General features: G+C 35.9%; 1 protein-coding gene across 6 annotated transcripts in view; it reads left to right on the forward strand.

The window, feature by feature from the left end:
- Positions 1–13,055, forward strand: part of Cdh7 (cadherin 7) — a 152,761-nt gene that overhangs the window by 51,523 nt on the left and 88,183 nt on the right. For all 6 annotated transcript variants that reach the window (XM_021197642.2, XM_029539124.1, XM_021197640.2 and 3 more), the window contains one exon: positions 9,463–9,757. In XM_021197642.2, the coding sequence (XP_021053301.2) occupies positions 9,463–9,757 (295 nt within the window). The remainder of the gene's footprint in view (positions 1–9,462; positions 9,758–13,055) is intronic.

The following is a 13,055-nucleotide window of genomic DNA, read 5'->3' on the forward strand; positions in this document are numbered from 1 at the left end:
TCTTGGATATTCCAAGTTTCTGGGCTAATATCCGCTTATCAGAAGACACACTTCTTAAAATAAAATCACAAGTGCTCAGATTAAAAAGATTATGAAAGAAAGCCAAGTTGACCAAAATATTAACATCTCTTCGATTTCAATTTTCTTTGAGAAATGTTTATCATTTACAGTTGATATTTTAATTAAACCAATTAACATGGACTTGTAATATTTATCAGGCCTGTCACATTATAAAAATAGTTTTAGATCAGGTTTGTAATTCTAACTTACAAAATAAATGGCAAATAAGAAAATGGATGAATTACATAGAGAATATATTATCCAAAGACATACAAAACATTAAAAAATTTTAAACTCAATTTCATTTGATTTGCATTTCCTATTGTCATTAAGCCTTAATATAACAAGGAATTAAACAATTCTGACATTTTGAAAAATAGATTATCAACTTATTAAATATTGTGTTAATATGCTATTATTAAAAGTATAGCCAGGAGGTGGTAGTGCACATCTTTAGTCCTAGCCCTTGGGAGGCAGAGGCAGGCAGATTTCTGAGTTCGAGACCAGCCTGGTCTACAAAAGTGAGTTCTAGGACAGTCAAGCTATACAGAGAAACCCTGTCTAGAAAGAGAGAGAGAGAGAGAGAGAGAGAGAGAGAGAGAGAGAGAGAGAGGAGAAAAGAAATCGAAATCGAGTGTTTTGAAAAAAGATCTTAGTTAATATAGAAATTTTACAGTAACAGAATTATGGAGCTTAAGTAAAAATGGGCCCTAAAGCAACAAACTTGTCTTGAATTAGTTACAGTGAATTGAAAGACATGCCCTAAATTGATGGACAATACTAGTTATGTTCATGCAACAGGTGCTGTCTCAAAAAACTTTTGTAGAAGAATGTACCTTGGTAAAGTGAGTGAAAGGTAAGGCTTGGGAGAGAATGAAGAGAGAAACTGAGCTCCCTGTCAGGGAAATGTGGAAATACATAGATGTTGAGAAATAAGCATACTTAATGAATACTTTTTCTGATTTCTTCATTGAATATTTTCTTTATTTACATTTCAAATGTTAAGTCCTTTCCCAGTCTACCAACCAGAAAACCCCCATCCTACCCATCTCCCATTGCTTCTATGAGGATATTCCCAAAACTTCCATTCCCAGCTCCCTGCTCTGACATTCCCATACACTGTGGCATGGAGCCTTCAGAGAACTAAAGGCCTCTCTTCCCATTGATGCCCCAAAAGGCGCTCCTCTGCTACATATGCAGCTGGAGCCAAGGGTCCCTCCATGTGTATTCTTTAGTTGGTTGTTTAGTCCCTTGGAGATCAGGGGGTCTTGTTGGTTGATATTGTTGTTTTTCCTTTGGAGTTACATACCCCCTCAGCTCCTTCCATCATTTCTGTAACACCTCCACTGGGGAACTATGTTCTGGGATTGGTGAATGTATATGGGATGGATTCTCAGATGGGGCAGACTCTGGATGGCCTTTCCTTCAGTCTCTGCTCCACAATTTGTTTGTGTACTTCTTCTCATGAGTATTTTGTTCCCATTTCTAAGAAGGACTGAAGCATCCACAATTTGGAACACGGGAAGTTTTGACTGTGCTTACCACAAGCAGGTGCTGGCGGGTAGTGTATTGGTTTATGTGAAATTGCCTCAGGGATTTGGGAGCTCAGTCTGAAGTCTGCCAAGACTGTTGGAACCAAAGTGGTGTCCCTGGAACTGTGTGGAAGCCAGGACATCTGGTTCTCAGGCTCCTGGGCAACTCAGGTGCCACTGAATGCTGCAGAGGAGCTGAGAACAGAGTTGGGGCCTGATGGCTGAATCTAGCTCAGGGTCGAAGGGGAAAAGTGGTGGGGGCTCCTTGGCTTGTTCTGCAGGAGGCTTGGCTTTGTAGAGGGCTATAGCTGGAAGGGCTGAGAGGCCTCTTGCAGGAGACTAGATGGCCATTTCTTTAGGTAAAGACCTGCTCCATTGCTCCCCACAGCAGATCTCAAACAGGCAGTCCATGATTTTCAGGCACTTATTGTCATGGCTGAGGGAATAGAGATTAATAAAACCATACCCCACTATCTCAGGGCTGGCCTGAGGTAAAATTCCTTTTGCAGGGTAGAATGTCCGGGAAAGGGAAGTTATTGGCTAAGCTTCCAGGCCTTTAGTTACTTCATTATAATTGACATCTATTTTGAGGCTATGTGAGCGTAGGTTTCGTCCTCTATCTGTGTAGGGTCTTGGGGCATTGCCCTTATGTGACTGATGGCAGAACTGCGGCCTCCTTTCAGAAGTCTGGTGTCCAGAATATGGCAAAACACCTATCATACTTGTAGGATTATCTCCTGCAGGATCACTGGGGTTTCCAACCTAGCTCAACCAGAAACTAGGCTGCCTTTCATGGTCCTACAGGTATCTGTCTAGAAAATTGTCCATTTCATATAGAATTCCCAATTTTGTTGAGTATAGGTTTTTGTAGTAGCATGTGATGATATTTTGAATTTACTCATTTTCTGTTGTTATAGCTTCCTTTTTAATTTCTGATTTTGTTAATTTGGATACTGTCTTGTACCTTTTAGTTAGTCTGGATAAGAGTTTATCTATATCATTCATTTTCTCAAGCTTCTGTTTTTGTTGATTCTTTGTATAGTTCTTTTTATTTCTATTTGGTTGATTTCAGCCCTGAATTTGATTATTTCCTGTCATCTATTCCTCTTAGGTGTATTTGCTTCTTTTTGTTCTAGAGCTTTCAGGTGGATGTCCAGCTGCTAGTATATGCTCTCTCCAGTTTCTTTTTGGAGGCACTCAGGGCTTATGAGTTTTTCTCTTAGCACTGCTTTCATTGTGTCCCATAAGTTTTGGTATGTTGTGCCTTCATTTTTATTATATTCTAAAAAAGTCTTTAATTTCTTTCCTTACTTCTTCATTGACTAAGTCATCACTGAGTAGAGCCTTGTTTAGCTTTCATGTGTATGTAGGTTTTCCATTGTTTTTCTTGTTATTGAAGACCAGCCTTAGTCCATAATGATCTGATAGGATGCATGGGATTATTTCAGTCTTTCATCTGTTGAGACCTGTTTTGTGACCAATTATATGGTCAGTTTTAGAAAAGGTACCATGAGATGCTGAGAAGAAGGTATATTCTTTTGTTTTAGGATGAAATGTTCTATACATATCAGTTAAATCCATTGGTTTAATAAATTCTGTTAGTTAAAATGTGTCTCTGTTTAGTTTCTGTATCTGCGATCTGTCCATTGATGAGAGTGTGGTGCTGAAGTCTCCCACTATTATTGTATTATTGTATGTATGCATTATGTGCTTTGAGCCTTAGTAAAGTTTCTCTTATGAATGTGGGTTCCCTTACATTTGGAGCACAGATTTTCAGAATTGAGAGTTCATCTTGGTTGATTTTGCCTTTTACGATTATGAAGTGTCTCCCTTATTTTTTTTTTTTTAAACATTCAGTTGAAATTCGGTTTTATTAGATATTAGAATGGCTACTCCAGCTTGTTTCTTTTTTTTGGGGGGGGGGGAACCATTTGCTTAGAAAATTGTTTTCCAGTCTTTTACTCTGAGGTCATGTTTGTCTTTGTCACTGAGGTGTGTTTCCTGTGTGCAGCAAAATGTTGAGTTCTGTTTAGGTATCCAGTATGTTAGTCTATGTCTTTTTATTGGGGAATTGAGTCCATTCATGTTAAGAGATAGTAAGGAGAAGAGATTATTGCTTTCTGTTATTTTTGTTCTTATAGGTGGAATTCTGTTTATGTGGCCATCTTCTTTTGGGCATTTTGGAAGATTTCTTTCTTGTTTTTTCTAGGGTGTTGTTCCCCTCCTTGTGTTGGAGTTTTCCAGTTATTAAACTTTGTAGGGCTGGCTTTGTGGAAAGATATTGTCAAATTTTTTTTTTCTCATGGAATATCATCTTTTCTTCATCTATTGTTCTTCAGAGATGTACTGGGTATAGTAGCCTGGGCTGGCATATGTGTTCTCTTTAGAGTCTGTATGACATCCGTCCAGGATATTCTGGTTTTTATAGTCTCTTGTGAGAAGTCTCCTGTAATTCTTTTAGACATGTCTTTATATGTTACTTGATCTTTTCCCCTTACTGCTTTTAATAGTCTTTTGTTGTTGTTGTTTTGTGCATTTTGTATTTTGACTATTATGTGATGGGAGGTATTTCTTTCCTGGTCCAGTCTATTTGGAGTTCTGTAGACTTCTTGTATAGTCATGGGCATCTCTTTCTTTAAATTAGGGACCTTTTCATCTATAAATTTGTTGAAGATATTTACTGGCCCTTTGAGATGGGAATCTTCATTCTCTTCTATACCTGTTATCCTTGCGTTTGTTCTTCTAATCCTATCTTGAATTTCCTGGATGTTTCAGTTTATGAACCTTTTGCATTTTGCATTTTCTTTGACTGTTGTGTCAATGTTTTCTATGGTATCTTCTGCCCCTGAGATTCTCTCTTTTATCCCGTGTATTCTGTTGATGATGCTTGCATCTATAACCCCTGAACCCTTTCCTAGGTTTCCTATCTTCAGGGTTGCCTCCATTTGTGATTTCTTTATTGTTACTATTTCCACTATTAGATTCTGAATGGCTTTATTCAATTCCTTCACCCGTTTGATTGTGTTTTCCTGTAATTCTCTAAGGGATTTGTTTTGTTTCCTCTTCAATGGCTTCTACTTCTTTGCCTGTGTTCTTCTGAATTTCTCTTTGGAGTTATTTATGTCCTTCTTAAAGTCCTCTATCATCATCATGAGAAAAGGTTTTTAATCTGAATCTTGCTTTTCCTGGTGAGATGGGGTATCCAGGACTTGCTGTGGTGGGAGAACTGGGTTCTGATGATTCCAAGTAGCCTTGGTTTTTGTTGCCTATGCTCTTGCACTTGCCTCTCACCATCTGGTTATCTCTGGTGCTACCTGCCTTGCTTTCTCTGACTGGATCCTGTCCTTCTTGTGATTCTGGTTGTATCAGTTCTCCGCAAATTGCAGGCCTCTCTCTGATCCTGTGATTTTGGAATCATGGGATCCCGAGATCCTGGTTATCTCAGAACTCCTGGAAGTCAAGCTGCCTCTGGAATCCTGAAATCCTGGTGTGCTCAACCTCCTGAGATTCTGTTGTATTAGTTTCCTGGGAGTGAAGCTTCCTCTTGTTGTTATGGGACTGTGATCCTGGATGTGTTAGTGCACCTGGGAGCTGCCTTTCTCTGGGTGTTGTGGGACTGTATGTGGTACCAGTGTAAGAGGTCTGCTCAGGGCACAGGCTCAGACAGGAAATAACCTGTGCAACTGGCTACGGTGAGGTTCTTGTGTCCCTGTATCCTGAGCAATCCCAGTTACCCCTGGTGTTAGTACAGAAGTTGTGGCCTCCTCTCCTTTGATGCTGGATATGTTAGAGCACAGGGGATTCGAGCTTCCTCTGGATGTTGTGAAACTGGGTGGGAAGCCATCTCCCAACATCTGCTCTGGCCAGAGACTAAGACTGGAAGGCTAATGAACATTTTTGAAAATTCAACTGGAGATGAAGATAATCAATGCAATAAATGTTATATTCAGTTTGAATTGATCCATCAAAAGATATTTTCTCAGAAAGACTGTCTCCCTAAAAACTATGAGTAGAACATAAATAGTTCAAGTGACACTCTATTAATAAGTCAGTCAAGAGCAGAGGGACAATAGAAAATCTCTTCTAGATGATGGCTTATCCTGGAAATCTGTCACAATGAATCTTTCTGATCAAGGGTGAGATGTGACCCTATATCAGCAATAAGTTTTAGTCTTCATCACTTCTCGTTCTTGTCAAAATTAAACATGAATTTAACAAAAGGAGTTACATAACTATTACTTATCCAAGAAAATTCATATTTGATAGTTAATTATAACAGCATAGAAAGTGATATATAAATATATGACAGTATGAGATCAAGGGAAGAATGAGTGTATTCATAGCAATTTAAGTAAAATGTTAAAACACTGAAACTTAAAAATATTTACTTGTCTCTACCATGTAGCATTATGCAACTTGAGAAGGAAGAGTAATTCTCTTTAAGAGATAATGGGCCCACAATATATGTTAAAATACATTTTAGAACATGTTCCTTTATAATATCTATCCACTATCACTTCCCACCAGCTCTACTCCATCACCCTTTAAACTACATGTCTCTTTTTGTTTTTTGCTGTTAATAAACTCCAAGTCCAATTAATGTTTATTATATGCACGCAGATTTTAAATGTACAGAACTTTAAAATATAAAAAATCTTTTAAATTACAATAGCTGTTGACAGAGAAATACGCATGTACAAAAATAAACAAACACACAAAAGTAAACCATTGTGTGTGTCTGTGTGTGTATGTATGTGTGTTACTACACAGGTATTTGTCAAATTAAGTATGGCAGAATGACATTTGCTGACCTGGGTTTGATTAACACTTAAGGGCACATGCTGTTCTTACTGAGGTCTCATATTTGGTTCCATGCTCCAATATCCAATATAAAGTGGTGCATAAATTATTTTATATAGAGCACCTGGCTATCCAGAGCATGCTTCTAGCCTCCATAGCCACTTGCACTTAAATAAAGATTTACATGCACACACATACACTCAGACATACATAGACACACACATTAAAAATTAAAAAAATAAAAATGGCAGGGCATGGTGGTGCACGCTTTTATTCCCAGCAGGTGGATTTCTGAGTTCAAGGCCAGCCTGGTCTACAGAGTGAGTTACAGGACAGCCAGGTCTACACAGAGAAACCTTGTCTCGAAAAACAAAAACAAAAACAAAAAAAACAAACAAAAAATTGAGAATATAATTTGTATTTGTAATGCAATCTTTTTATCCTACACTGATGATTCTTTTTCTTAAGGGAGAATAACAAAACAAAATTCTCTACCTCTTAAGATTATGATAGTGCATGAATCCAGGAGCTGAGTGTGTACCTGTTTTCCTCAACAAAAGTTGTGACTGCTCTGACTTTCAGGACAGACCTTAAGGCTGTGAAAAAGAACTCCAAAAACATGAGTTCAAAAATATATACGTTCTAGACTATGAAAAATATAGGAATGCAATATGAATTGTATGAGGGACTTCACAGACCTGAAATACCAAAGCAGCTATAATAATAAGGCAACTTTTCAGAAAGATATAAAGGTAGGGAGATTCTTGAGTTAAATGTCAACCTAGGACAAACTAAGTTTAGGCCCAGGTCTGGTCAAAATGGTGATTTCAAGATAGGATACCACACAGCTAGTTAATTGTCTGTGCTTATAAAGGAATTCAATTACTATGTTTAAAAACATTCTTGTTTCCTTTTTTAAGAAACAGAGAACTAAGGTAATAAAATGCTGATTAGTGGGATAATCAAAATAGAATCCGGGATGAATAGTTAAATTTATATGCAAATAAAAGACTTTGATTTGGTCTGTAAGAGAAAACTGTCTTAAGCAGAACACAAGGCTGTCAGCTTCTACCCATGACTGGCTTTTCTTTTTAAGCCCTGCCTTCTAAAGAAATGATTTATAAATCTTAGCTAATATAAACAGCAATTAGATTTATGTAAGGGAAAAATTCTGTTGTGTATATGTATGTAATGTGATTATGGTTATTTAATGCCATGACAGATATATGCAGACTTGAAGAAAATTTTGTGGGATCTACTTTGGACATCTTCATATGATAATCAATGTTAGGTTGACAGCTTTGCACACCACAGGCAGTTCCAAAAGTCCCATCTCAATGATGCTCAAATAAGATTAGTTGAAACATGTTTTTATGAGTCACAAAATGAATTCAGGAGAGCAATACTGAAACACTGAACTTCAGCTATTCAGAGTATTCAGGAGGTAGTCAGACGTACCTCCCTTTCCCAAAATGTTCTTTGCGCTAATTTTGCATGTCCTCCTGCATAAGGTCACAGTTCCTATCCAAGAGGAAGCATCGGTGTCTAAATATTATAGACTTAGTACTCACACAAACCAGTAAGTTTTCAGCATTCTCTTGCTGTAAAGAGTGATTTTTGCCTTGATAAATAATGTTCTCAGTCTTTGCCTGCAACAGTTGATATGATTAGCAAAAATTTATAAACATGAATGAGATACTGAGGTAAAAATATTAAAAAGATGATACTTAAGGGTTATTTGATTCAATTATAACAATTCATATATATGTACATTATTACATATACATAATATACTTATGTGCATATCAGTAATTTCTGTATTTTTGAGATAATTAGGAGATTTATTTTTCTTGTAGAATGATAATACTCATGATTCATGAATATACCTCCATGACACACACATACCAAAAATAAAATAATATACCACAATCACATACATATATAACTCATGTCAGAAATGCCTTTTTGTGCTATTTATTCAGAAAACAAATGATAAATTAGGTATTTAAAAGCCTGAATCACAGCTGTAAAAAGTATCACTTGCAAAATTATAAATAGCAGAACCTGAATCCTCCACATCACAAATAGATGAATATGCTTTGCTGACAACATCTTAAGTGCTTTCCAAATTTTAGTATTTTTAACAAGTTATCTTTGAAAAATGCAAATGTAGCAGTGTAGGGCAATGAAAATTTTCATTATTTGATAAATTGACTTTTTGTGTTATTAACCAAAGTCCTAGAAAACAATAGTTCCAAGCTTTGAGCAGTTGGTGAATGGTGGATCGGATCGCATGTTTTTCAGGTTCAGGAAATTACGTGATTATTTCTGTTTATTTCCCAAGGTTCCTCTGTTCAACATTATGCCCTAACATACAGCATGGCCAGTTTCAGATATGAAATAGAAATCAGAAAATGCTAGCCTGTTGCTGAAGCTAGGGTTAATCATGCAAATCTATTGAATTCTTGGTATTTCTGGAACTCTTGAGTTGAATCCCATGCACATATTGATTTAAAAATCCCTACTTTCCTGAGCAATAGTTTTTCAGGTTCAAACTGTAAAATACTGAACAATTAAAAGATTGGATTTTCATCTCTGCTGATTAATCAAAGAGAGGACTGTGAATGGGAACAGGCTGGGGAGGTAGGAGAGAGAGTTTCTAAGAGAGTGAAGCATACATACATACATACATACATACATACATACATATATGCAAATTAATTACTATCTCAGAACTAAATTTACAAATGTCCTGAAGAAAAATGTCATAGCATGAAAGTCAAATCAAGTATATGCATGCATATGTATTTAATATAATATATGTAAATTTAGGAATGGCATGAAGATATGTTTAGAAATGAGACTATGTGCAAAAAGAAATAAAATCTACTTGTTCTCAGTGCTGGATTTCACATTGTATATTCTGGCTTCTTAGCACAATCAGCACTCAGCTCATCTTTCCAAAAACAATGAAATTTCTTACAGCTGTGATATGAGAGTGATTTTTACATAAGTTTATATTGCTGACTCTCTTGTAAGTTAATCTCATCTCACATGAATTTTTCACCAGCTCCACTCTGATGTTGATAAAGGAGATGGTTCCATCAAGTACATCTTGTCAGGCGAAGGGGCAAGTTCAATTTTCATTATTGATGAGAACACTGGTGATATCCATGCTACCAAGAGACTGGACCGGGAGGAGCAGGCCTATTATACACTGAGGGCCCAAGCTCTGGACAGACTCACCAACAAGCCTGTGGAGCCCGAATCAGAGTTTGTTATCAAAATTCAGGATATCAATGACAATGAACCCAAATTTCTAGATGGTCCATACACAGCAGGAGTTCCTGAGATGTCTCCTGTAGGTAAGTAAGGAGCATGCTGGTTTTGCAATAAATATCTGAAAATAATACTGTTCTATGTGTAGGGGTGGTCAGAAAGGAAGAAAACCAATGACATAATAGCTTCCTTCAATCTTCATTTACCCAATTGGTAGGTTTGGAAAAAGCTTTATTTTTGTCATTTTATATTTTTACATTTTACACTGATTTACAGCTCTCATTGCCTTTAATAAATGGCTTGTGTATTTTCCTTTTAACAATACTCACTTCTTTGAAATTATGATTACAATAATCTCTAACAAGTTACTATTTTTTTAAAAAATGTATTTCACTGTATATTCTTCCAGCTCTCCCTCCATCTCCTCTCTCGCTATTTATCTCTCAGCTTGAACTGCATAAAACAAACAAACAAACAAACAAACAAACAAAAAAGAACAATAAACTCTACTTTGACTATAGTTAATGTCCCCTGATTTCCACTTTTGTTATCAGAAGGCTGCTAGCAGCTGTGTAACTCAGCACAGGGCTACTGGCCCATTATCTCGCTGAGTATCCAAAGCCACCACCACCAATCCTTTTGAAACCTTTCACATGTACATCACAACCCAAGTTGTTTTCAAAGAAGTATATCAATAGAGAAATAGGAAAACAATAGAAAGTCTCCTCCTGTAAAGTCTTTCATCATCTCTTCATTACAGAACAAAATGTAAATTCTTCATTTACCTTCATGCCAAAAATTATACTATACAATTTGTATAGTATTTATTCAATACCACTTTCCTTAGCCAGTATGTAATCCATGTGTATAAATAAAAATTTTTAAATGAGACTGTAAGGTAGGACAACGTGTCTATAAAAGTTATCCTTGTTAGTTTTATTATTGAAGGTTAAAGCTAAGATAATACATGCATATCAGTGGTTCCCTTTTGTCCCCTCCTCTGATCCACTCAATCAGATCCACTGCTCTCTAATTCTCCTTCATAAAAGAGCAGACCATCCAATGATATCAACCAAATTTTGGCATAATGAAAGGCAATGACTAGGTACACACCCATGTATTAAGGATGGACAAGGCAACCTAGTATGGAGAAAAATGTCTCATGAGCAGTCAAAAATTCAGAGACACCAAACTTGCACTCTTAGAAGTCCAATAATAATTTCAAGCTAAAGAAACACAGCCTATATGCAGAAAGCCTAATGCAGATCCATGCAGAACTTATAGCATATAGACATTTTAACCTACATGTTTTGTCTTGTTTTATTCATTCAACTATTTTATTGGTGCTATTACACTGGGGGTAGGGTTGTACAGATAAATATTTTTTTATGTGTTATATTTACAGCCTCACAATTCAGACCCTAATCATTTGGGACATGTGACTTCAGCCTTTAATTAAATTCAAACTGAAAACAAGAGCATTGTTGGTAATTGTAGTTTGCAAATGTCAGTACATTGGTTGCATGTCTGTAACATAGCAGGTGTATTCTGTTCCATGACTTCACAGTGCTTCTTGCCAAGAATACCAACAACAATGATAATGAAGTTTGTGGGCAGAGGGCTGTTTATGAGAAGTTGACATGTTTCCTCTTCCAATTAATGGTGTTTACTAAAACTGGTTTTAGGTGTTTGACATAGTGTCATACTTCTATCTAATGTGTAATTTATCATTAGATATGCTAATTGGGTATATGCAAATTGGGTATTTTTTGAGACTACATAATGTACCTACTGTTTTGCTGTAGATGATTTCTACTCCAGTATCAAGAAGCATGAATATTATGCACACATGCAAATTATTTAACCGAAAATGATTGATTTCAATGAGATAAAACATTTCATTTAATTAACACTAAGAGTTATGTTATATAAATGATAATAAAATCAAAGAACAATTTTCATATTGCCACAGAGCATAATCAGCATCAAAACTTTACATTTAGAGACTAGACCAAACAAAACAAAACAAAACAAAACAAAACAAAACAAAAGAAAAAAGTTCCATCAGTAAATTGCTTGCCATGAAATCAGTAGGATCTGAGTTCAATCAGGATTCACGGCAAAAACTGGGAGTACACACTTTTAATTCCAACTCTGGGAGGTTCACAGAAAGATTTCTGGGTTTGATGGGTATTCAATTTGTTCTATTCAGTAAGGCCCAGGTCAAGGAGAGACCCTGTTTCAAATACCAAGCTGGATGGATCATTAGTAATGATGCTCAGGGTTGCTTTCTCTCTAACACTGACATAAGTGCCCCCAACTACCCACATGCAACCTCAAAGTTTATGAGCAAGTTTATAAGCACATATATAGCAAATATGTTTGTACATGCATTTATTAAATAATTTAAATATTCTGATTAACTAAACATTTATATAATTTATCATATTTACAAATGCTTAAAATGTAACTTTTTGATTCATTTATGAGAATACATTATTGACCATGTTGGTTCTATGAGGTATAATTGATGAAGTTTAGCAAAGAGGAAATGAAAAAAATATTTTTGTAACTATAACTTAATAATTTCTACTCAAATATAAGGTAGATATAATTAATTAGTAAGGTATATTATAATATGAAAGTTGTGTGGAATTTTCAAAATAGATTAGTGACAAAACACATTAACAAATATATGTCAGGCATATGTCAAGATGATAGTAGATTTAAAACTCTGTATTTAGGAAATTAATGTAACTAAAATAATATTCAAATAATGTACAAAATGGCAATATTTCCTTATGCATCAGGCAGAAGAAAAATTAGATGGTAACATAGGCATAAATGCATGCAGTAACTATGCGGATATAAAGTTTATAATTCTAGGTGCAGGGGAAAACCAGAGCTTGGAATCAATGCTCTCCCATTGTTTTTCCTTTCGGTTAAAACAGATCTTTTTCTCCTTCCATGTTATCTCCTGATCTCTTCCAGTGCTTCTCCCAGCTCCACCCATTTGATCCATCTGGATCCACCCATTCTGTGTGTTTGATTAGAAAAGAAATGGTTTTGCCTGCTTTTGTATCCCAGTCCTACTGGGTTGCCTCATCATGACAATATGGAGGTGCCTAATATTGCAATTGGATAATGCTATAACTGGTTGAAATCCCTAGAACTGTTCTTTACTGAAGGGAAATTAAAGAGGAGTGAATGGTGCATGTAATATCCAAACTACAGAATGATGTTTTACCTTGCCATTCTTCTCAACTTTGTAGAGGTTTGGTTAAAATTTTTAACTCCTTTTTTTTTTTTTTTTTTTTAATATTTTTTTTATGTGAATTGGTATAAAGGTTTTAGATTCCTTGGAAATGGAGTTACAGTCGGTTA

This window comes from Mus pahari, chromosome 5, assembly GCF_900095145.1.
Source record: "Mus pahari chromosome 5, PAHARI_EIJ_v1.1, whole genome shotgun sequence".
NCBI lineage: Eukaryota > Metazoa > Chordata > Mammalia > Rodentia > Muridae > Mus > Mus pahari.